This window comes from Schistocerca americana, chromosome 3 (assembly GCF_021461395.2).
Source record: "Schistocerca americana isolate TAMUIC-IGC-003095 chromosome 3, iqSchAmer2.1, whole genome shotgun sequence".
NCBI classification, from domain to species: Eukaryota; Metazoa; Arthropoda; class Insecta; order Orthoptera; family Acrididae; genus Schistocerca; species Schistocerca americana.
The window spans coordinates 388,066,432-388,093,492 of NC_060121.1; the positions used below are offsets into that span (position 1 = coordinate 388,066,432).

The 27,061-nt window shown below is 41.5% G+C and overlaps 1 protein-coding gene across 1 annotated transcript in view; it reads left to right on the forward strand.

Annotated features, from left to right (window-relative positions):
- LOC124606886 (aminopeptidase N-like) overlaps positions 1 to 25,423 on the forward strand; it is a 160,568-nt gene extending 135,145 nt beyond the window's left edge. The window contains exons 16-17 of the mRNA XM_047138983.1: positions 15,899 to 15,977; positions 25,212 to 25,423. Of these exons, the coding sequence (XP_046994939.1) occupies positions 15,899 to 15,977; positions 25,212 to 25,358 (226 nt within the window). The 3' untranslated portion in view covers positions 25,359 to 25,423. The remainder of the gene's footprint in view (positions 1 to 15,898; positions 15,978 to 25,211) is intronic.
- Positions 25,424 to 27,061: the final 1,638 nt, after the last annotated feature.

Genomic DNA, 27,061 nt, shown 5'->3' on the forward strand with positions numbered 1-27,061 from the left:
CCAGTGATTTTTCATACAGAGCGCTACGTGGCGTTACCAATAAGAAAACCTAAACAGCCTACTAACATAGCCCCCATGCTCCCCACAAAAATTTTTACAAATTGTTTTGGGCACTGGCCAATACAGATTTGAAAAAAAAACTTTTCATAATTCCAGTAAGAAAGATATCAAATGCACACACTTATTAACACAATGTTGGTCAAAAGCTAAATTTTTCTCACAGTCCATAAAGACACTTCTGATCATTCATCACAGTAAAACTGCCGTTTCTTTTCTCAAAGTCTGAGTAGTAAAAGAGAATGCACACGGAAGTAGTGGATTTCCATGCAATCTTGAAGAAGTAGTGTTGTCCTTCCAACGGAAAGACAGTGCTGACTCTTGACATGCTGACAGGTAATGGGCCACAACAGAGCAAACCCACAGCAGGGTCATTCGAAGTTTTGAAGAATATTGGTAGGTAGGTCATCACAGAGTAGACCCACTGTAGTCCGGGTAGAGATTATGGTATTGGTGGGCCACCAGAAGTGCAGACCCACTGTAGTCCTGGTAGAGATTGTGGTAGTGGTGGGCCACCAGAGGTGCAGACCCACTGCAGTCGTTGTAGAAATAATGGTACTGGTGAGTCCGCAAAGGTGTAGACCCACTGTAGTCCTTGTAGAAATAATGGTATTGTTGGGTCATCAAAGATGCAGACCCACTGTAGTCCTTGTAGAGATGGCCAGCAGCCATCTGTCGTGACTGTGCAGGTGCACAATCACCATTGAAGAGTCTTGCGGATAATATAGCAAGTCCATAACCACCACTTGTGCACTCACATAATTTTTTTTGAAATGTCCTTAGAACCAGCAATGCTGTTAACTAGTCCCTTGCTGAATTATTAACACACGTGCAAACACTCTCAGTCCCTACTTCTCACATATTGTCCATATACTATGACCAACAGAAACGTGTGCAGTGAAATGTAACTTACAAGTTACTTAATTTGATGAACTGGTGTCAATTACAATTTGATAACATAAGAATACAATAACAAAGGTACAAAAGACAGTATTAAAGAACATAACAATACAGATAAATTTGTAGTAGTACAGGCTTTACAAAAGAATAGAAATAAACATATACATCAGTGTTACAGGAATTATGACATAAGTGAATATATAAAATAATGAGAATAGTTTTCGAAACATTAATTTCACACATGAGCATTAAAACCAAACAGAATAAATAATGTCTAAACATCTTTACAATGAAAATATCTTAGTATTTGAAAAATTCTACAACATAAATCTTATTAGCTAAACACATAAAGACAGGAAAAAGACAAATACACAAGGGTACATAAACACATAGCGGAATAATACAAAAGGAAAGGACAGGGTTTGTTTTACTGCAGTATTTTGCAAACAAAACTTTCTTTACTTCTTGGAGATCTCCCTTCATTCATCATTATTCCCAAAAAGTCCTATCTATACCTGCTTTCTGCATTCTATTCATATTTCTTTCAAAATAATTATTTCTCAGTGTACAATACTCATTTTGGCCCAAATCTTTTTCATATAACTTCTCAACGCATTCTTTCCCTATTGTCCATAGTCAGTTTCTTATATAGTCTACCCCCTCTTAAGCTAACTTAAATCTACTGAGCTCAGATGCATAAACTAAGGGACGAGGCAATGCAGCAGCACAAAACAATTAATATAAACAGCAATGACAAAAAACTGGAAATTGGCAAAGCAAGCAGCATTATAGAAATTAGCAAAGCAATTGCAATATTACAACTAATATAAGGCAATGTGCAGCAAACAATAAAAATAAATCAGTAGTAAAACTGGCTTAACAGAGTAATACAAAGTCAAACTCAGTAACATTGTGTCTGGCAAAGAGCAGCAGCAAATGCAATAACTTATATCTAAACATGACAAAACTCAAGCAGAAAAAATATTACAGTAAAGATGGCCATGTCTAATACCTATGTCACAGCTTGGTGTCTATGTAATTAAAGTGGTGCACCACAAAAACTTATTGTAAAAAAATATTACCATGTACTTGAAAAGAAAATTATGTATGCAGTTACTGTTACTAGTCCCTTCTTATTGTTCTTTCCTTTCCAGGTGCTCCTTTTTTGAAGAATTTGGATCACAAAATTATTATTTAATACATCTGTTGACAGAAAGTGTTCACATTAGCAAATGCATTTTATTTTATTTTATAAAACCAATGCTGCAACACAGCTGGAAACTAGATATCAAATGAAATAAGCAACTATGCATAGCAGAGCATAAAAATATCATTCAATAGTCATGTGACATTTCATAAGTTAGTAGAAATTCTCTCAACTCTCGTAGAAAGACGCTTGTCATAATCAGGTGTGCAGATGCAAGTATCTTTCCAGGTAATGAGCGTTTTGTATTTGCGATGCTTTCTCTAAAGGAATGTCAATGGCGAGGATAATGGCCTCTTTTTTTCTCCACCTAATGGCTTTCTTTTGTCAGAAGACTACCTCTCAGCTGGGCACCCAAAACGCATTACGTCAAGGTCACTTACCTTTCTTACTGAAATATTTATGACAGCAGTTTCTGCTACAGTGGCAGTCTCATGTAAAAAAATTCCACAGGTTGAGAATTTGCGTTACAAATGAGTAGAAACAAAATCCTATTGATATAACAGTGTCCAAAAAATTTTCGTCGGCATTGTAATACATTCTTACATTTACATACATTTCATAACTCTTAAAGTACGATTCTTCGTTTCCAACAACCAGAGTCCCTAACCACTACTCATTATTCCTTACCTTATTACACATATACATATTCGTCGACACTTCTTCAATATTTCATCATAACAGATACATAGCATAATCAAAAAACTCATATAGCATCAGCTTATTAATCATAAACATACCTCAGCAGCATAATACACATCTTCGTCGTAATAATAACATCGTAACACCTCAGTCAAATCTCAAAAACGTCGTAGCTTTCTGCAATAATTTCAAAGCCTAAAGAAAATTCTATGCTCATTTCAATAGTGTCATCTACCTCAAATGTACTTTAAAAATCATGATCTCATACCAAATACATCATTGAAAGCTCTCATAGTATCACAATGGTTCCAAAAGAATATGAACAGTTCACAAAGTACAAACAGAATACAATTTCGTAAGTGTGGAGTTATCCAACGGTGTAATTACGTAAACATCTGTCACTGATGTAGTAAAATAAATGTTTGTCTCTCTCAGTTAAATGATCAGATAGCTGTGTAATTTATGTGTTTGAGAAATATGATACCGATGTGTAAAGTTGTATAAGCAAATACCATGTTAGCTAGGGCTCCTTGTGCATGCCAAACACATGATACACAAAGTAGGCGTGTACCCCCTTGAGGATTAATGTAATTACACCCTCAGGTGTTACAGATTACAGCAATGGAATGAAATGTATCACAGAAAACCTTTGTATCATTGTAATTCAAAAATCTTTAAAATTAAATGTTTTAAGTACAAAATTAATCACTCAAATGCGTGTCCTGTAGCACTAAATTGTGCGTCTTGTTGCAACATAATTTCTGTCATTACTTAAGGGTAAAAAATGTGCCAAGTGTCGTAATTATCGTCGTCCGTAAGAAAAGTTCTGTGTAAGTCAATGTACTTACCTCATGAAAAACAAAAGTGAAATGCTTTGCGTATAGATATCTTACTTATTACGCTTATTGCCGTGATGAACAAAGTACTGTGCTGTAACATATTGTTGTGCTACGGAAAACGCTGTCTCATTGTAGCTATACCACAAAAGTTACTACTAAAACATGTTTTACTTTCCAGAATAATACAGCAAAACAGTGCAGATATAAAACAGAAACACTGCAAAAGCAACATTGTAAATTGTCACTCATTAGTAGCGTCGTGAAGAAATCGTGTAGTTGTCACATAAACTAACCACTGTGTCATCTGGTATCTCACTGAAAGTACTTTAAATCCAGAATGTATTGTCAAGTAAACCAAAATGTTGCATTAAAATCTCATTAGCAGTACCAGTATGTGTCCTAAGTATGTAAGCCTGATAGTCGTTACATAATCGTGCAACTAACAAGCAAGAATGTACAAATACAACACTGTGTCGTCTGTTCACTATAACAATACATTCGTAATTTCTGTTTAAAAATGTTCCCTAGGTTCTAGACTGGATGTTTAACTTCAAACATTGTTGCATGTCAACAGTTTCTTAAGTCTGACAAAGCATACTAGAAATGTGAAGTGAAAAGTTTTATGGCAAAGACAAAGTTAAAAAGCATTATAAATGGTTTTTCATGTGAAATGTGGTGCAATCCTTTACCCTTTCTAGTGCACAGAGTTTCAGCTTCAAAGTAATTATCATGTTGTATACGTCAGTAAGGAATGCTAAAATTTTTCTCAAGGTTAGCGTCTATGTTATTTTTCTCTGAGCCAGCCGGCGCACGTGGCTGCCTGCGGTGCGAGTCATTGTCTGTCTCTTTGTTGGCGCGCATCGTTATTGGGATTAGGAGACCTAACTTCTACAAATTCACTTTGTCGAGAGGGCACTGCCCTGTTTGAATCCCGCCAGTTCTGGTGAAATTCAGGTCTGTCGTTACGATTATATAGTCTGTCGTCATGTCGGTAATTTCTGTAATTGATTTCTTGTTGGTCACGTGGTGGAGAACTTTTCCCTGAGTCGTAACTGCGTGGAGGATCGTTGTGTCTGAAGTTATTCTGTCTCCCTTGATAATAATTATTTTGGTTCCCATATTGTCTGTTTCTCTGATTGTCTCTGTGATAGTCACTACCGCGGAGAGGTGATCTTTCCCTGTAATTATTACTACTCTGCCAACGGTTGTCATACGGTTGGTGTCTGTTTTGGTCACGATTTGTGTTGTGAGAATAGCCTTGTCGTGTCCAGTTATTATTTCTTTCATCGCGGAATTGCGACGGATGTGATCTGTGATTGTTGTGTTCCTGTTTGCGCGTTCCGCGATTGTCAGTGTCAATTTCTAATTCTTGTAAGAGCCCCTGAAAAGCTTCCATGTCGTCTTTGCAACGTCCTGCCAAAATAATATGTCGTAAATGTTCAGGTAATTTGATTAAGCAAATGTGGATGAGTTCTGAGGGGCTGTATGGGTTTGACAGGTACTGATTCTTGTGCAACATGTCTTCAAAATATTTCACAAGACTGGAAAATTCAGATTGATCGAAATGTTTCATCATTATGATGCTATGTTTTACTTGGTCTTGTGTAGTTTGAGAGCAATATGCTCAGAGGAAGGTATGATAAAATTCTCCTTCACTGTGACAATCGTGAATGACCGATCGCATTCTTACAGCTGGTTCATTCTCTAAGTAGCCACACATAAATTCTAATCTGTGCTCTAATGACCAGTTGGGAGGAAAACAATGAGAGAATTGATGGAGCCACGCTTGTGGATGACTGTCGTTGCCAGAATTCTTAAATGTTTTAAATTTACGTGTAGTAATGAACAGCTTATAGTCAAAATCATCATGTCGGCGAGTCGCATATCGGTCATTGTTACGTCGTTTCGGCGGTTCCATTTCAAAATTCGATGCACCTTGGATGCACCTTCTTTCATAATTTCCGAAATGCGTTGTGTTATTATTTTGTGGCTGTTCCGTATTTCTATGTCCCTCTTCCCGTATTGGGGCGCGAGTGTCCTCTGAAATACGTAACTCTTGTATTACCTGTGTCAGCTGATCTTGTACTTCTCGGATTTCTCTTTGGTGTTGCGTATTAATTTGATTCTGATTTTGTTTGAATTTCCTAATTTGTTCGCACTCTTCTGTGTCATTAAAGACTACCGGTTTTGTGTCATTCAGATTATCATCTACCTTTGTAGATAAGTTAGTGAACTGATCCGAAAGTTCGGCTACTTTCTCCGATAGTGAACACATTTCCTCTGTGTGTTTCTCTGAACCAAGTTTCAGAGTCTCCATTTGTGTTGAAATCGAATCTACTGTGTCCTTTAACTTTTCCTGAATTTTTGCAAGTTGCGTATCCGAATCGGTAGATGCAACTGAGTCAATTTTAGCTTGCAAGGTGTCGTGATTTTCATGAGCAATAGTTTGCAGTTCTTTTATGGCTGCTTCGTGATTCTGTAATGCATTTTCATGCCGCGAAAAAATAGGTTGAAAATGCTCACAAATTTGTGTTTTTACGTCATTACAGACTTTTTGACATTTCGATTCAATGTTATGTAACTCAGTAGTTAAATCTTCACGTGTTTGTTCAAGTGTGGTGTCTAACTTCCGAAGATTTTGTTCCATTGTGTCTAACTGTTGCTGTGTTTGTCTCTGGTGTTGTTCCATTTTGTCTAACTTTTGAAGATTTTGTTCCATTGTGCCTAGCTTTTGAAGCTTTTGTCCCATTTGTTGCATTAATTGTAATAACAATGCACTGGTGTCTGAAACATGTTCCTCAGTGCTATTCGGCAATGGATTTGAACCGGCAATATTCGCAATTTGAAAAGCAAAAAATGTGTCTTGACTTATTTGAGAAAACGGCGAGGACGCAAAACCTGAATCTATAGTATTTGCAAGATTGTGTCCTGTCATTTCGGATTCCTGAGGCAAGCTGTTGCCGACCGATCCATCGATAATGCTTCCCTGTTCACTAATTGTTTCACTGCCAACACCATTATTTGCAGCCCGCTCCATTTCCCTATGCACAATTACCAAATTACTACCTTGAACATTAGTTAATTCATTACACGGTGGCGCTAACACACTGCTTTTGTCTTCACTGTCATTTCTCAGTTTACTTTGGAACCCAGTATTACGTTTTTCACACGCCATTATTGTCACAATATTTCACACGACAACACAGTCAAGCACAATTTGAAGAGCAAAATAAGAAAACACATTAAAATAGCATTGAAAATAATATCTCGTTCATTGCAAGCGCAGCTGCGAAATACTTGGTGCAAATCTACATGCATGCCACAACTGTTTTACTGTACAAGATTGAAAAACTACAACTACAAAGGAAATTCTCTCTATGATTACGCGCTAGCAATAAACAATAGCTACACTAATTACACAAACTACAAGAACAAAATCAGAAGATTCCAGTGAGGTATCCTCGGCTAAGGGTCGACATATGAAACGTCCCCTTAAATACACTCCTGGAAATTGAAATAAGAACACCGTGAATTCATTGTCCCAGGAAGGGGAAACTTTATTGACACATTCCTGGGGTCAGATACATCACATGATCACACTGACAGAACCACAGGCACATAGACACAGGCAACAGAGCATGCACAATGTCGGCACTAGTACAGTGTATATCCACCTTTCGCAGCAATGCAGGCTGCTATTCTCCCATGGAGACGATCGTAGAGATGCTGGATGTAGTCCTGTGGAACGGCTTGCCATGCCATTTCCACCTGGCGCCTCAGTTGGACCAGCGTTCGCGCTGGACGTGCAGACCGCGTGAGACGACGCTTCATCCAGTCCCAAACATGCTCAATGGGGGACAGATCCGGAGATCTTGCTGGCCAGGGTAGTTGACTTACACCTTCTAGAGCACGTTGGGTGGCACGGGATACATGCGGACGTGCATTGTCCTGTTGGAACAGCAAGTTCCCTTGCCGGTCTAGGAATGGTAGAACGATGGGTTCGATGACGGTTTGGATGTACCGTGCACTATTCAGTGTCCCCTCGACGATCACCAGTGGTGTACGGCCAGTTTAGGAGATCGCTCCCCACACCATGATGCCGGGTGTTGGCCCTGTGTGCCTCGGTCGTATGCAGTCCTGATTGTGGCGCTCACCTGCACGGCGCCAAACACGCATACGATCATCATTGGCACCAAGGCAGAAGCGACTCTCATCGCTGAAGACGACACGTCTCCATTCGTCCCTCCATTCACGCCTGTCGCGACACCACTGGAGGCGGGCTGCACGATGTTGAGGCGTGAGCGGAAGACGGCCTAACGGTGTGCGGGACCGTAGCCCAGCTTCATGGAGACGGTTGCGAATGGTCCTCGCCGATACCCCAGGAGCAACAGTGTCCCTAATTTGCTGGGAAGTGGCGGTGCGGTCCCCTACGGCACTGCGTAGGATCCTACGATCTTGGCGTGCATCCGTGCGTCGCTGCGGTCCGGTCCCAGGTCGACGGGCACGTGCACCTTCCGCCGACCACTGGCGACAACATCGATGTACTGTGGAGACCTCACACCCCACGTGTTGAGCAATTCGGCGGTACGTCCACCCGGCCTCCCGCATGCCCACTATACGCCCTCGCTCAAAGTCCATCAACTGCACATACGGTTCACGTCCACGCTGTCGCGGCATGCTACCAGTGTTAAAGACTGCGATGGAGCTCCGTATGCCACGGCAAACTGGCTGACACTGACGGCGGCGGTTCACAAATGCTGCGCAGCTAGCGCCATTCGACGGCCAACACCGCGGTTCCTGGTGTGTCCGCTGTGCCGTGCGTGTGATCGTTGCTTGTACAGCCCTCTCGCAGTGTCCGGAGCAAGTATGGTGGGTCTGACACACCAGTGTCAATGTGTTCTTTTTTCCATTTCCAGGAGTGTATTTTTAGCGCAACGCAATCTGACTTTCAAAAATCCCTACAAAAGAATGGCCCTGACTAACATTAACCTATACGTTTCACAAATCACTTACCTCACAAAAATCTTGGTTACTCGAACTACTGCAATACAGCGAGCGCCACTACTGCCAGCTAAATAAAAGATTCAAACTACGGAAGGCGCTAACTACTGATAGGCATAGTTAGCAAATGAAAGATTTTAATAGAGAACAAACAATGTATTTACCTTAATAGTCATCAAAAGTCATAATACACTCCTGGAAATTGAAATAAGAACACCGTGAATTCATTGTCCCAGGAAGGGGAAACTTTATTGACACATTCCTGGGGTCAGATACATCACATGATCACACTGACAGAACCACAGGCACATTGACACAGGCAACAGAGCATGCACAATGTCGGCACTAGTACAGTGTATATCCACCTTTCGCAGCAATGCAGGCTGCTATTCTCCCATGGAGACGATCGTAGAGATGCTGGATGTAGTCCTGTGAAACGGCTTGCCATGCCGTTTCCACCTGGCGCCTCAGTTGGACCAGCGTTCGTGCTGGACGTGCAGACCGCGTGAGACGACGCTTCATCCAGTCCCAAACATGCTCATTGGGGGACAGATCCGGAGATCTTGCTGGCCAGGGTAGTTGACTTACACCTTCTAGAGCACGTTGGGTGGCACGGGATACATGCGGACGTGCATTGTCCTGTTGGAACAGCAAGTTCCCTTGCCGGTCTAGGAATGGTAGAACGATGGGTTCGATGACGGTTTGGATGTACCGTGCACTATTTAGTGTCCCCTCGGCGATCACCAGTGGTGTACGGCCAGTGTAGGAGATCGCTCCCCACACCATGATGCCGGGTGTTGGCCCTGTGTGCCTCGGTCGTATGCAGTCCTGATTGTGGCGCTCACCTGCACGGCGCCAAACACGCATACGACCATCATTGGCACCAAGGCAGAAGCGACTCTCATCGCTGAAGACGACACGTCTCCATTCGTCCCTCCATTCACGCCTGTCGCGACACCACTGGAGGCGGGCTGCACGATGTTGAGGCGTGAGCGGAAGACGGCCTAACGGTGTGCGGGACCGTAGCCCAGCTTCATGAAGACGGTTGCGAATGGTCCTCGCCGATATCCCAGGAGCAACAGTGTCCCTAATTTGCTGGGAAGTGGCGGTGCGGTCCCCTACGGCACTGCGTAGGATCCTACAGTCTTGGCGTGCATCCGTGCGTCGCTGCGGTCCGGTCCCTGGTCGACGGGCACGTGCACCTTCCGCCGACCACTGGCGACAACATCGATGTACTGTGGAGACCTCACGCCCCACGTGTTGAGCAATTCGGCGGTACGTCCACCCGGCCTCCCGCATGCCCACTATACGCCCTCGCTCAAAGTCCGTCAACTGCACATACGGTTCACGTCCACGCTGTCGCGGCATGCTACTAGTGTTAAAGACTGCGATGGAGCTCCGTATGCCACGGCAAACTGGCTGACACTGACGGCGGCGGTGCACAAATGCTGCGCAGCTAGCGCCATTCGACGGCCAACACCGCGGTTCCTGGTGTGTCCGCTGTGCCGTGCGTGTGATCATTGCTTGTACAGCCCTCTTGCAGTGTCCGGAGCAAGTATGGTGGGTCTGACACACCGTTGTCAATGTGTTCTTTTTTCCATTTCCAGAAGTGTATATATAGCAGTTCATAACATCCAGTCTTACAAATTTCAAAACTCCGCCATTTCTCTCCACACATCCACCACTGCTGGCGGCTCACCTCCAACTGCGCGACGCTACGCGGTGTTCACAGTCAACTGCCCAACACTACAATGGCAGTCAACAATGCAAGCTAGCCACAGACTGCACACAGCACAGCCAGTGATTTTTCATACAGAGCGCTACGTGGCGTCACCAATAAGAAAACCTAAACAGCCTACTTACACATGGAAATACGTTACGGTTTACGTTACCGCTGTTGGTGAATGACGCTTCGTCACTAAATGGAACGCGTGCAAAAAATCTGTCATCGTCCCCTAATTTCTCTTGTGCCCAGTGGCAGAACTGTACACGACGTTCAATGTCGTCACCATGCAATTCCTGGTGCATGGAAATATGGTACGGGTGCAATCAAAGTTGATGTAGCATACTCAACACCGACGATTTTGAGATTCCCAATTCTCTCGGAGTTTGTCTGCTACAAATGTGCGGATTAGCCGCGACAGCAGTTAAAACACCTACTTGGGCATCATCATTTGTTGCAGGTCGTGGTTGACGTCTCACATGTGAATGAAGACTTCCTGTTTCTTTAAATAACGTAACTATCCTTGGATGATGTCGTCCAGGATACCGAGGAGCATACATAGCACACGCCCGTTGGGCATTTTGATCACAATAGCCCTATATCAACACGATATCGACCTTTTCAGCAATTGGTAAACGGTCCATTTTAACACGGGAAATGTATCACGAAGCAAATACCGTCCGCACTGGCGGGATGTTACGTGATACCAAGTACTTGTACGTTTGTGACTATTACAGAGCCATCTATCACAAAGCGAAAAATGTGGTCCAACTAAAACATTCATATTTCTTTGCATACTAAACGAATATGTAATAAAAATGGGGGTTCCTATTTTAAAAAAACGCAGTTGATAATCATTTGACCTATGGCAGCGCCATCTAGCGGCCCAACCATAGCGCCATCTGGTTTCCCCCTTCAAGTTACACAACTTTCGTTCTTTGTAGTTTTTTCGTTTGACGTTTATTTCGTGAGATATCTGGCCCGGTCACGATCAATGGACCACCCTATATATATGGTAACAACTATTGAACTATATTAAGTAAAATCATCATAACTTCTCTGAACGGTTTGCGTTAGGACATTCAAAGTGCGTGGTTCGCTGTGGGGCATGATGGGAATCAGAATACGCATGCGAGATTTGGTTTAGCGATGAAGGCAACTTTCATTTGGATGGGTTCGTCAATAAGCAATGTGGCGCATTTGGGGACTGAGAATCCGGCTTTTGCGATCGAGAAGTCTCTTCATCCTCAACGGGTGACTGTGTGGTGTGCAATGCGGAATAATTGGTGCGATATTCCTTGATGGGATGGTGGCTACCAAACGGTGAGTGAAGGTTTTGGAAGATGTTTCATCCACATTATCCAAGCTAGACCCCATCGAAGCAGGGGAGTGTTTGATATCCTGGACGATCACTTTGGGGCCCGCATTCTGGCTCTGGGGTACCCAGAGGCCACTGGCATGGACCTCGATTGGCCGCCACATTCTCCGGATCTGAACACATGCGACTCCTTTTTGTGGGGCTGTATTAAAGACGAAGTGTGCAGCAGTAACCCCAAAACCATTGCTGAGCTAAAACCGGCCATTCAGGAGGTCATCGGCAGCATCGATGTTCTGACACTTCAGCGGGTCATGCAAAATTTCGCTATTTGTCTGCGCCACATCATCGCCAAGGATGGCAGGCATATCGAACATGTCATAACCTAAATCCGAATGTCTGTTGTGACGTTTACATGTTGAATAAAGTATGTGCTCGCACTAGTTTGTAACTAATTTACGTTTTGTTTCATATAGTTCGATAATTGTCACTGTATATTGGTTTATATAATAATTTTTCCCACACGTCGTGAAAAGCTGTACAAAGAATCTTTATGAGGCAATCACTAGGATGCCTAAGAAACAAATCACAACTAACTACCTAAAAATTAAGGCAGTCATTAATTCTAAGGTTGGTTTGAACACCACAGTGCTTTCCTAGGCATAGTCGTATTATAGTTGGTACGCCGTTGTCTTCTTTCGACCTTTGAATAACTGACACAGCCGTTTACCGAGGGATGTACAGTTTAACTTTCCGAAACACAGTGCAACTCACATTTTTCACTTTAGCAAAAACTGCCAGACGTGAAAGAACTACAAAGACGTTAAATACGTAAATGTGTCGGAAATCGTGCCCGAGGGCCAAGAGATAGCTTAGTTGACGACTTCCGTTCCTCTCCTGGACATAAACGATAAACTGCATGAATCTACTGAAAGACTTACCCCACTATATGCCAATAGGCTTCTTCTGCAGAGTTCGTTCCGATAGCTGAGTGGTCAGCGCGGCGATCCGTCACGCCAAGGGGCCCGGGTTCGATTCCCAGTTGTATCGGAGATTTTCTCCGCTCAGGGACTGGGTGTTGTGTTGTCCTCATTACCATTTCATCATTATCAGTGGAAGGCAACGGGAAACCACCACTGGAATCACTTCCATGGATGTTCATGCGGTGGACCTCTCTGATTAGGCTCTCCCCACGACAATACCTGACGTAAGGAAGAAGAAAAAGTTTTTTCTCCAACAGATCGCAAAGTGCGAGGAAAACGGGTACCTTGACAAAAGGATGAGCTGAAAATGATAATGAATCTAATAGACCTCCAGCTGATACCATTATCAAGGCCGGGAAACAAGATCCGTACTTAATTTTTCCGATAGTCAACAATGAATCGCAAAAAGTAAAACTTATTGACTATTCCGTGGGGGTAAATGGCGTCGCATAAAATTACTTCATAAGCATGTTACAGACAACACCAAAAACCAGTAGACGTAACAGATCAGCATCTAACGGACACGATGGCATTAAAGTGCAAATAATTATGCTTATTATTGGCCCACTGCTGTCCTCATTGACAGTTATCTTCAACCACTGTTTGTCTGCAAGCGTTCTCCCAGTGGTTTGGAAACTGGAACTTGTCAAACCATTTCTCAAGGAGGTGCTGCCACAGCACCCTCTTGCTAACGTCCCTCTTGCAGTCTTCAATCGCTTACCATATCTTATAATATACAGTATAATCCACAACAATGTTACCTATTACTTACGGATGAATAACCTACTAAAGGGAAACCAGCCACGTTTTAACAAACATCTTGACATCTGCTGTAGTTTAACAGTGGACAGGTGAGAGGGACTATACATCTCTTTTTGGATACGGCAAAGTCTTTCATGTTGTTGACTTCAACATTTTATTTTCCGAACTTAGTTACCGGTTTCTAAGAGACCTCCAAGTGCGGTGCAATGGTTTCTCTCGCACCTGACGTCGGAGACCTCGAAGTCATAATTAGAGTTGGGCTCTATCAAAACTGTGATTGCGTAGTTTTGGTATGGTACATAAAAGACGCAACAAATGATAGATTTAGCGGTAGTAATTGTAGCATTGGTAGAGGAAGGAACATATATGAAAGTGTGAAGAGAAACTGGGAGCCAACGACTTATCTTTTTGTTTAATTCTGTTTGTCCTAAATCTGATTAGAACCGCACGTCGTTCGTTGTTAGTCCACTGTGTATTTTACGTCCTTACAAAATATAAATTGCATTTTGTAAGTAATAACAATTAGTTGATAGCGCAACCTCTGCGCTTTTATGCAAACCAAAGCAATTATCTTTGATGCAAGTACAAGTTCCATGTACAATTATTGTTGTTATTTTGTACCCAATAGAACGTTCTTCATGATGATCAAAGGCAAGAGTTTCTCGTTACAAGTGCGAAATATGTGTATGAATAACAGAAACATGTTTTATATATGCTCGACGTAGTATGGAAACACTGTTTGAGATGGTTTTGTTTTGCGGATTTTTTTAACTTTCACCTTTTTTCGAGAAAATTACGTTTTCTAGCGTTGTATGATAAATGTGTACTTTTTTTTAATTTTACTAGTACATTCCTCTGTGTCACATTACAAATCAACTGTTTTAAAATAAGACATGAATTGAACATCGAAAATTGATATTGTCGATGTTCAAACACTGTTATTTTTAAGTAACCGACAGGAGGATAACTATGTAGAACAAGACGGTTCCATATGCTAGGTGGCCCTTTATGTATCCTCACTCAGTTTCTAGACAGTTCACCGCTTGCAGTTTCTAAGGATATCTAGTAAGGCACTGACACATATGCAAACAAAGCGATCGAAATAAGGTAACGCCCAATAGGTATGCAACACACCTATCTTACTGATAAGTGGTTACGATAGTAATTGACCATGGCTACTAGGAAAACTGCTGTGGTCTATGCTTACTTATGGTGGTCCACGGTAGCCTCAGGTAGTTTTACAACTCTAGTCGTATTGTAAATAGGAAATAGGCAGCATTACGTGTACTCCTAGGATCGGTATCAGGTCCAATATTATTCTTATTGCACGTCAATGGTTCCATCAGTTTAGCCCCAATGTATTTATATATATCACATTTATGTTGATGTCCTCCAATTATACTTAAATTAAAAACCCGTTAATTTGTGAACTGCTACCGAGATAGTTAATGCTTTCCTGTGCACCTTATCAAAATGAATTCCGAATACATCATTTCTAGGTTCATTAGCCTGAGGTTTCGGGTTTTATAGTCTCCTTTCTTTTGAACCATTGTTTGTTATCCTCCACTTCTTTCTATTGTGCAGCAGTACCTTCATGTCTCCAGAATGGATTTTTGACTCAATAAACGTTAAGATCGTCGGTAACTGACAGAACTGAAACTGTGAAGGCTCAGTTGGCAATAACATTACCCGCGAAAAGCAAGTACCCGCGTTCGACGCTCGGGTCCTAGTCCAACACGTATCTTAAATCCATCAGGAAGTTTCATGGGGTTTATTGAACTGAACATCTGCGCTGAACATCTTCTGTAAGTTATATGACTTCTTACAGCCTTCGAATCTCCTCACAACTCTTTCCCTACATCCCCCCCACCCCCTCGAGCCTTATTAGCCACTTCTGAATTCCTAACATGCGTGGTTCTAGCCCATTCAGCCTCCACGGGAAGTGTATCCATCGATTTCTTTACTCCCTCAATCTTCCTGACACGTCTCCATTTATTCATTAATATATCTGCTTAATTTGATACATATCTATCGTCGCATATCAGTTTTTTATATTTCCACAAGTTTACTAGTTATAAATATTTCACTTTTGTGCACGCTTTGTTCCAAATTAATTGCTGTAGAAGCTCCTTCCCAAGATAAGTGCAAATGTTTAACACCAATAGGTTTCTGGTTAAGGAAAGATATTTTCAACTACGCCAAACTACCATCTAGATACACGTTTCAGTTGGCTAGACGGGATTCAATTTTCAGGTACAATATTTTCAGATCATCGGTTTGCAGGCCAAAAAAGTCTCGTTTCCTGAGTATGTTAATTCTCCACTTCTTTTATTACTTATTGCCAGTCTTGATAATCAGTATGGAATACTCTGTTCCCATTTGTTATACTTGACATTACTGTTGTCTACGGTTTATTTTTTCAGTGTACTTTCTTCATAGAAGGCAAGTAATTAACTATAGTCTTCTCCGTAGTGGCATCGGCAAGAAGAAGTTCGGGAAATTGCTAACGTCCTTCACGCGAAATCTCTGTGATGAAGACATCATCCATAAGGTAAGTGGGTCGTCAGAGTTTTCTTCCCCAACATACCAGCTCCAAAAAAAAGTGTATAAATTGACGTTTTATTGATGTATTGTCAATTCTAAATGTAATATTTGATCATTTCTATTTCATTCACGTGTAGTCGCATTTGACCAAATCCAGTAATAAACAATTAGAGAGGATAATGTACATTATACCGTGTGCGGAATTGAGTTGTAACACAACTATTGTAACCCAAGCTCAATTTCCTGAATTTATCCTGTGTCTCCTGATGGATAATCATACAGCTTCTTAACGTTGGTATTACCAGTTTCCTTGAAAAGCGCTATTAAATTCGAAAAAGTTAATTATTTATTCCAGTATCTAGTCATCTGTCTTTCAGTTTCCCTCTCTGTTCTTGGTCTTCACATTTCCACTTCCATTGTTCATCATAACTTCAACAATTACGGTTTGCGCTAGATAATCTGATTTCCCATTGTTATTTAGTTCCTTTACGCATTTATGTACGACCAGTCGTCCAATAAAAATATTTACCTATCCTAACAGTACACTAGATTCTTTCATTACTCATTTGAAGATTTCGAAGGCATCACCATGCAGAAACCGGGTGGTGGTTACAGTCCAAACTCCTCAAAACTAATTACGGTAGGCCACTCCCTTAAGATCTACCCTTCAGATTTTAATTGTGTGCGAAGTTAAACGTATAACACAAAAGTAAGTCCTCGGCATAACCTTAAAATGCGGAATTTGCATAAATCTGAATCTGATTGACGCCATATGACTGGAATAATATACTTACATATGATTTGCTATGACTGGTCTATCTCTCTTAACAGTGGTTAACTGCATTTATTGATAAAGTGAAGGTACCCAAACAAAAACACCGGTAAGTTAGGCTTTTCGTGAAGACGAGGTCCTCAGCAGCCCTTTGCCGTGCTAAGATGTTGCAGGACCAGCCGCGATGCAACGCCACGTCGATCCTTCCTCTACAGCTGCTCTCAACGTATTCGATCCCGACACCTCCTCGAACAAAGCACAAGACGATGTGGACATATCCGTGTCCAGACACCTAGTCTCTTCTCTAGTGGCGCTCACTTACAGCCTCATAATTCCTCCCCGCCGAAACAGAGCTAGATGCCAATTGCAAAATCGCGTGTTCTCCCGTTTATGCCATTAGTCTCACACCTCAGGGCTCGAGAAATGAAGCATCTCCTGAAGCCCACACTTTCTGCAACTGGTAGATGGCTATCTCAAAGGACGTCCGCAAAACATGGAATGCGCCCCCGCTACCTGCATTCGGCCCACATTGTTCGCTAACTGGACGAACTGGACGTCAGTTTCTACAGTTGTATGGATGGACAATAGCTTACCGCCCAAGAGGACGGGTGTTGCGGCCTCCATTCTAAGAATTCACCATACGGGCGACCGGTCCTGATGCTCGCTGTTTCAGACCCAACGGGCTTTTTATTCGCATGCGCTCCAGAGACTTTCACAACCCAGTCGAACTCATCACGTTGTTAATAAAGGAAAAGTCATCGTGACTCCATCTCGTCAATATAAACCATCTTACCGCTTTACCCTATTGTCAGTCTCTGGATTGCAAAATGATACTAATTCTGATGAAAATGACATGCAGTATTGGCTGCCGCGTTTCAACCAGCATGAGGTGAAACTTCAGTACATTCCTCTAGAATGAAATGTGGTAAGGAAGACATCGGCACTGACTTTGTAGTGATATCGAGTGCTTACTGATAATGTACGGTACTATGTTATCAGCTATGGCTAAAGTGCCACACAATCGTCCTCCAAGAAGTGGAGAAAAATGTATTTTTCCCATCCACCTCTATCATACATTTCTTTTCATAAAACAACTTTTCAGCTGCTATAGTGCTGCGCCATACGGAACAACACACCTCAACTTCCTCGTGCTGGCCCTATACTCAGTCAATATCAAAATTACAATTCAACGCAGAACAAGTAAATTTAATCCTTTCGTGACTGCCGCTGCGTCTTCTGCTACCTCAAAATACGATTTGTTCTCCTACAATTGTTTCCTTTTCCATCACTGGACGCATGTGTCACACCAAATAATCAGAAGTCAAGGACACTCATTAAGTTGCTCGTCCCCAGGAGACAACGATGCAACAAATATGGGAATCCTATATTCATAATCCAAAAAGATGTGGCCATTATAACAGGCTTGAATTTTAATATAACAGTAACGAAATTAAATTAAACATAACTAGTTTTATAGCACAATTTATTTGATCGGAAAATGTTTAAGTCAGCACAAGTGGGCACTTACAAACACTATTTCTTTCTTTATGGCGAAATACTGAATCAGTTCCCAAACTCTGCACCACCATTTACATAGCACGAGCACTGATTTTATTGGTGAGGTAGTTGCAGTATGTACGATTTTATTCGCCTCGTTGAAAAGTACTGGTGGTGTCCTAAACATGATCTATAGTGCCATTCACACGTTTCGGGCAATAACACTCACCTGGCCTCTCAGAGTATGGATAATTCTCCATGTGTCAAGAAAATTACTTGAATTTTCAAAAAAGAATCGTCAGATACACAGGAAAATACAGCATTAATAAGATTTCGCGTTTGCTTCTCAGTAAAATTTAAGAAGCATAGATACCTGTTATTATTATTCGCATTCGTGCCTTCTGCGATGTATAAAAAGGGCCATTTTAAAATATCTGTTTCAGTTTTGCTTCATCTACATCTACATCTACATGATTACTCTGCAATTCACATTTAAGTGCTTGGCAGAGGGTTCATCGAACCACAATCGTACTATCTCTCTACCATTCCACTCCCGAACAGCGTGCGGGAAAAACGAACACCTAAACCTTTCTGTTAGAGCCCTGATTTCTCTTATTTTATTTTGATGATCATTCCTACCTATGTAGGTTGGGCTCAATAAAATATTTTCGCGTTCGGAAGAGAAAGTTGGTAACTAAAATTTCGTAAATAGATCTCGCCGCGACGAAAAACGTCTTTGCTTTAATGACTTCCATCCCAACTCGTGTATCATATCTGCCTCACTCTCTCCCCTATTACGTGATAATACAAAACGAGCTGCCCTTTTTTGCACCCTTTCGATGTCCTCCGTCAATCCCACCTGGTAAGGATCCCACACCGCGCAGCAATATTCTAATAGAGGACAAACGAGTGTAGTGTAAGCTGTCTCTTTAGTGGACTTGTTGCATCTTCTTGTCCTGCCAATGAAACGCAACCTTTGGCTCGCCTTCCCCACAATATTATCTACGAGGCCTTTCCAACTGAAGTTGTTCGTAATTTTAACATCCAGGTACTTAATTGAATTGACAGCCTTGAGAATTGTACTATTTATCGAGTAGTCGAATTCCAACGGATTTCTTTTGGAACTCATGTGGATCACTTCACACTTTTCGTTATTTAGCGTCAACTGCCACCTGCCGCACCATACAGCAATCTTTTCTAAATCGCTTTGCAACTGATACTGGTCTTCGGATGACCTTACTAGATGGTAAATTACAGCATCATCTGCGAACAACCTAAGGGAACTGCTCAGATTGTCACCCAGGTCATTCATATAGATCAGGAACAGCAGAGGTCCCAGGACGCTTCCCTGGGGAACACCTGATATCACTTCAGTTTTACTCGATGATATGCCGTCTATAACTACGAACTGCGACCTTCCTGACAGGAAATCACAAATCCAGTCGCACGACTGAGACGATACCCCATAGGCCCGTAGCTTGATTAGAAATCGTTTGTGAGGAACGGTGTCAAAAGCTTTCCGTGGTCATTGTATCTCCATTCTCTCAGAATGGACTCTTTTTTGGCTCAGTGGATCGAGTTGTGCCATCTTCTTAGGTCATTATGCTCGGTCAAGTATCCAGTCGTGAATTTTGTTTCTAAAAGTTTTTTCTGCCTGATACACCAAGTTCTGTCATTCTTGCTTCCTTCTTCTTTTACTGCTCCGACCCATTTTATTGTTTCAGTTTTGGCTTTCCATGTTGACATGTAGGCTCAGCCACCTTTCTCAATGCAGTAGCACTAAAATTAATGTGTTTCGAAGGATCAAGCCTTTATTATCAGAATTATTCTACAAAAATCTTACAAAAGCAAAGAAGATAAAGATAGGAAAGAACAAAACAATTCGTGGTCATTGCCCTTGTAATCGTGTCTTCCTAAAATGTACTTCAACATTTCTGTGATTTATCTCAGAAAGTAACAAACATTTTGAAACATATAAAATTGCAGCCTCGTTTAAAACCAACAACATGTTACAATATAAATTGAGAAATAATTTAAAACAGGAAATTGATAAATATAACGAAGCCGGTATCTGGCCAAATTCAGTGTCACAGATGAATGCGAACTGCATTGGTTAGATTGGTAGGTCTTTGAAGTTGAGGTAGAACGAACACAGGGACGGTTTTCGGCTTCATAATTTCTAAAAATCGACCGTAGTCATTCACATCCATGATTGTGGCTACCGTTTGTTGGGAATTGAAGAAGAGTTTACAATTTGTCAGATACGGGATAAGCGTAGATAACTGCATTTACTGGTACAGTAAGACGTTATGATACACAGTGCTAAAAATCAAAATAAAAGATATGAACAGATTTTTTTTTAATTTCGTCGATTTGTTGTAATATACGTCTGAGATTAGCTACCTTAATTACGTGAACACTGTTGATATTAACTGAGTGAATTGACTCCAATGGCTGGACATCTCGTTAGGAGTGCGCACTACCTTTGACCACTGATGAGTGTCCCTGATTTCTTGCTTGTGCTCACGAAGTGCTCAGTCACGATACGTATGTGTTTCTATTCCAGCGTGTCGCTGGAGGTCTAAGGACCATGCACGGGAGTAACGGTTGTCCGTGACCACTGCTTGTATTTAAGGACTGCATACACCGCTTCATTTTAGTTTATTTTACCGACTGGACAAATGATGTAGAAGCATATTTTCGGGAGACACAGTTACAAGGGGATTGAACATGAATTTTTTATGTTTTTATTTGTATTTTTATTTTTATAGCTTTTGTAAAATCCTTGTGTAACAATTATGATTATGGCCTACTCCTTCGAAATGCGTTAATTTTATTGTTTTCGCAGTTTGAAAGGGGGTTGAGCCTACATTTTAATGTTGATTTTAAGAGCCACGGCCTCTTCATATCCATCACGGATGAAACGAAACTTTTCGATTTCCTGTGAGTGTCATAGAGTTTCACAATCTTTCTAGTTCATCTGACTGATTCAATTTTTTTAATATTCTCACAGAATTTTCGCCCGTGGTTTTTCATATCGCAATAAACATTTCTATACTTCACGTATTTGTTATTTCCTCTTAGTCTGTATGTTTCTTCTACAGTATAATTTGGATTTAAAATTAACCTGAGTACTTTCCATTCTTTCTTTTGGATATCTTCCATGTCTCCCTTACAGTTAACTATGAGTGTTTCAGCCCCACAAACACACTCAGCTTGTTGCTGGACATATAATTTTTAAATGATATTTGGATTCCTGTTCTTTTTGCTGGTTCTTTAATAATGCCTCTCTCTTTTTGCCCTGTTTGAATACCATGATACAGAAGTTTCAGGTCATCAGTAAAAGCTAAACAGTGTATCCAAACATTGGTTCCTCCTAATTTGATTGGTTCATTAATATTAAGCAACGATTTTTGTTTTCACCACTCTTGGATTACTTTTTTCTAAGGCATAGTTGAGAAGTAATGTAGATAACCAATCATCTTGTCTCAGTTCTGTTTTATTTTCGAAATGTCCCAAAATTTCTCCCTTTAATTTAAATTTAAATTTTGTACGATGTACTGTTTCACTAATAGTTTCAGTGGTTTTGAAATTCTAAAAGGTATCCATAGAACCAAATATTGCACAGTTATGATTACACATCGATCATCCATGATGGATATGAAGAGGCCGTGGCTCTTAAAATCAACATTAAAATGTAGGCTCAACCCCCTTTCAAACTGCGAAAGCAATCAAATTAACGCATTTCGAAGGAGTAGGCCATAATCATAATTGTTCAAGAAATGTCTTGATGATCGATCCTGCATCTGGCAGGAAGTTTCAAGTTTCAAGACATTTCTTATAGGAAACCCATTTCGCTTGATCTTCTCCTACATTTTGCGTAATTAGCAGAGCATACCTTTTCCATTTATGATTTACTGTTTGCAGATATTTTAGTCGCTGCATACCCTCCGAGCCCGAGAATTAGTAATTTAAAGACAACTGTTTTATCTCGTATGACGCCTCACACACGACACACTAGTTGCATTCCGTTCCACAAATGGCATCGTAATTTCACACTGACTGTGACTCTGCCGTTGGCTCATTCCCTACAGAAATACGTTACCTCCGTTCCACTTCATATATCACATATATCCCTAACGTTCAAGTAAAATTCACGAACTGTTTTAAATATAAGCAACATTGCATATTTCTACACAAACATTTGTTTTTTATGTCATTTTCACCGCAGATAATCAGCAGTAGGTAAATATCGTCTGCAGCAGCCTAATGAATAATATTTCCAAGGGCACGAAATATAAAGGAGTGGCTCCGTAGCTGAACGGTCGGTATCACTGCCTACGGTGCAGGAGGACTCGGATTCGATTCCCGGTTCCTCCTTAGATTTTTCTGAGATGCTGATGTCTGTAATGGGGTTCGCTCAGTCTCGTGAGGCCAGATGAGGAGCTGCATGAACAAAGAAGCAGTGGCACTGGTGAGATTGGCCACATGCTAATCACATGTCCCGCAATCACAGATTGCTCCCCGTGCTACTCTGTAGGCAGCAGTCAGACAGTCGGAAAATGCTTACGGCCTAACGCAGCAGTTGTGTGTAGCTTACGTTGCAAAACAGAATGAGTATCAAATGAAATAAATGATAAATATCTTTATATGTACACAACGACATTACGCTCTAGGCGTCTGTAATGCTTATGTTGACTATTTCTCAATGTTCAGTGTTTTTTGAGGGCATTTTGTTACTTGATTTTAAGTAGATTAAATTCCTAACTAAGTTCTTCATGACTTTATCACACACAGCTAAGAAACTGGTCTTCATTTAATTACAACGAACAAAATGTGTCTTCGAATCTAGTTGTGGTCTGACTTGTTAAACCAATTTGTATTTTTGTCATTGTAGTTATAGCATTTATTATTATTTTTGTTATTGTTCTTACACTTCTATTTCTCAATACCACGATGGAATAATTAAAAATAGGTACACATTTGGTGCAATTTGTTTGCGAGGAATTCCAGCACTAATGCATTCGATAGGGCACAAATTAATAATCTTTGTACCTCAGAATTGGAACACGTGAGGCAGTACTGACCCTACGACTTATCTTAGAAAATAGATTAAGGAGAGGCAAACCTACGTATCTAGCATTTGTAGACTTAGAGAAAGTGTTTGACAATGTTGACTGGAATACTCTCTTTCAGATTCTGAAGGTGGCAGGGGTAAAATACAGGGAGCGAAAGGCTATTTACGATTTGTACAAAAACCAGATGGCAGTTATATGAGTCTAGGGGCATGAAAGGGAAGCAGTGATTGGGAAGGTAGTGAGACAGGGTTGTAGCCTACCCCCGATGTTATTCAATCTGTATATTGAGCAAGCACTAAAGGAAACAAAAGAAAAATTCGGAGTAGGAATTAAAATCCATGGAGAAGAAATAAAAACTTTGAGGATCGCCGATGACAGTCTAATTCTGTCAGAGACAGCAAAGGACTTGGAAGAGCGGTTGAACGGAAGGACAGTGTCTTGAAAGAAGAACATCAACAAAAGCAAAACGAGTTCTAGTTCTAGTATAATGTATTTGTCCAATGAATATCCGTTTATCATCTGAATTTCTTCTTGGTGTAGCAATTTTAATGGCCAATAGTGTAAATATTTGAATAAATAATGGTAGTGCTTCATTGTATTTGAAACAGTGTCATTTGAAATTGGATATCAATTCGGTTATAAGAGTCGAGAGGCATGAAAGGGAAGCAGTGGTTGGGAAGGGAGTGAGACAGGGTTGTAGCCTCTCCCCGATGTTATTCAATCTGTATATTGATCAAGCAGTAAAGGAAACGAAAGAAAAATTCGGAGTAGGTATTAAGATCCACGGAGAAGAAATTAAAACTTTGAGGTTCACCGATGACATTGTTATTCTGACAGAGACAGCAAAGGACTTGGAAGAGCAGTTGAACGGAATGGACAGTGTCTTGAAAGGAGGATATAAGATGAACATCAACAAAAGCAAAACGAGGATAATGGAATGTGGTCGAATTAAATTGGGTGATGCTGCGGGAATTAGATTAGGAAATGTGACGCTTAAAGTAGTAAAGGAGTTTTGCTATTTGGGGAGCAAAATAACTGATGATGGTCGAAGTAGAGAGGATATAAAATGTAGACTAGCAGTGGCAAGGAAAGGGTCTCTGAAGAAGAGAAATTTGTTAACACCGAGTATAGATTTAAGTATCAGGAAGTCGTTTCTGAAAGTATTTGTATGTCGTGTAGCCATGTATGGAAGTGAAACGCGGACGATAAATAGTTTAGACAAGAGGAGAATAGAAGCTTTTGAAATGTGGCGCTACAGAAGAATGCTGAAGATTAGATGTGTAGATCTCATAACTAATGAGGAGGTACTGTATAGAATTGGGGAGAAGAGGAGTTTGTGGCACAACTTGACTAGAAGAAGGGATCAGTTGGTAGGACAAGTTCTGAGGCATCAAGGGATCACCAATTTAGTACTGGAGGGCAGCGTGGAGGGTAAAAATCGTAGAGGGAGATCAAGAGATGAATACACTAAGCAGATTCAGAAGGATGTAGGCTGCAGTAGGTACTGGGAGATGAAGAAGCTGGCACAGGATAGAGTTGCATGGAGAGCTGCATCAAACCACTCTCTGGACTGACGAAGGCTGTCTTCCTCCAACTCCAGAGAAAAGGAGCAAAGGTTTCATTTTTGTAATATCGTGTCATATTTTATGGCCAATAGCTGCACAAATTTTGAGTTGTTGGTTTGCGCACATACGCTGTGTTTTGGCCTATTAATAGTTTTCAAAAGACGATGTTTGAACATCAGTCACAAACCGAGACATCTGTAATTAATGTTAATAATCTGGCTTTAAAAGTGAATGTGAGGCGCAATCCAATTTCTTATTATCACGTTTTAGATAAGAAGGAAGTGCGACATATAGTTAGGAAATAACGGAAATGTTGCATTTTTTCGCAGATAAGCCTGTTGGCATCCTCTCTGGGAGATCATCCGCTAGCGTCCGCCGCGTCTTGGCGGCGTTCCGACGTACCACGTTGCGACGCCATTCGTCGCGACGCCTCCCACTGGCTGAAAAACTGGATGAGCGGCTACGTTGCGACCTGACGTCCGTAAACAAGAACCCTCTATACTGATACTAAGCGAGCAATAAAACGTATCTACTCTGTGTATTTCTACTGCATCATTTACGCCGACAACCTTTCTGAAGCTACCTACATCCTCCACGTGTACATATTTATCTATGTACATACTCCGCAAGCCATGATACAGCGCATGGCGGAGGGTATCTTCTTTGTTGTTAGTCATTCACCTTTCCATTCCACTTGCAAATGGAGCGACAGCAAAACAATTGTCTTTATTCTTCCATACGGACCCTTATTTCTCTTACTTTGTCATCGAGATCCTTACGTGAGATGTATGCTTGTGGCGGTAGGATCATTCTGCAGTTTGTCGCAAATGCCTGTTCTCTAAACTTTCTCAATTGTTCCGTTAGTTCCTTCATGTGTCGATCCACAGCCTCGACGCAATTTCTGAATGATAAAACTATTTCAAATATCCACCGCAGGCTGTCAAATTTTTTACATGTGCAAGACGTCTTTTATTACATCACGTTCCCACTCACATATCTGGGAATCTATACTACTGGCCATAAAAATTGCTACACCGCGAAGATGACGTGATACAGCCGCGAAATTTAACCGACAGGAAGAAGATGGTGTGACATGCAAATGGTCAGCTTTTCAGAGCATTCACACAAGGTTGGCACCGGTGGCAACACCTACAACGTGCTGACATGAGGAATGTTTCCAACCGATTTCGCATACACAAACAGCAGTTGACCAGCGTTGCCTGGTGAAACGTTGTTGTGATGCTTCGTGTAAGGAGGAGAAATGCGTACCATCACGTTCCGACTTTGTTAAAGGTCGGATTGTAGCCTATCGCGGTTGCGGTTTATCGTATCGCGACAATGCTGCTCGCGTTGGTCGAGATCCAAAGACTGTTAGCAGAATATGGAATCGGTGGGTTCAGGAGGGTAATACGGAACGCCGTGCTGGATCCCAACGGCCTCGTATCTCTAACAGTCGAGATGACAGGCATCTTACCCACATGGCTGTAATGGATCGTGCAGCCTTGTCTATATCCCTCAGTCAACAGATGGGGACGTTTGCAAGATAACAACCATCTCCACGAACAGATCGACGATGTTTGCAACAACATGGACTATCAGCTCGGAGACCATGGCTGCGGTTACCCTTGACGCTGCATCAGACAGGAGCGCCTGCGATGGTGTACTCAACGACGAACCTGGTTGCACGAATGGCAAAACGTCATTTTTTCATATGAATCCAGGTTCTGTTTACAGCATCATGATGGTCGCATCCGTGTTTGGAAACATCGCGGTGAACGCACATTGGAAGCGTGTATTCGTCATCGCCATACTGGCGTATCACCCGGCGTGATGGTATGGGGTGCCATTGGTTACACGTCTCGGTCACCTCTTGTTCGCATTGACGACACTTTGAACAGTGGACGTTACATTTCAGATGTGTTACGAGCCGTGGCTCTACCCTTCATTCGATCCCTGCGAAACCCTACATTTCAGCAGGATAATGCACGATGGCATGTTGCAGGTCCTGTATGGGCCTTTCTGGATACAGAAAATGTTCGACTGCTGCCCTGTCCAGCACATTCTCCAGATCTCTCACCAATTGAAAATGTCTGGTCAATGGTGGCCGAGCAATAGGCTGGTCACAATACGCCAGTCACAACTCTTAATGAAATGTGGTATCGTGTTGAAGCTGCATGGG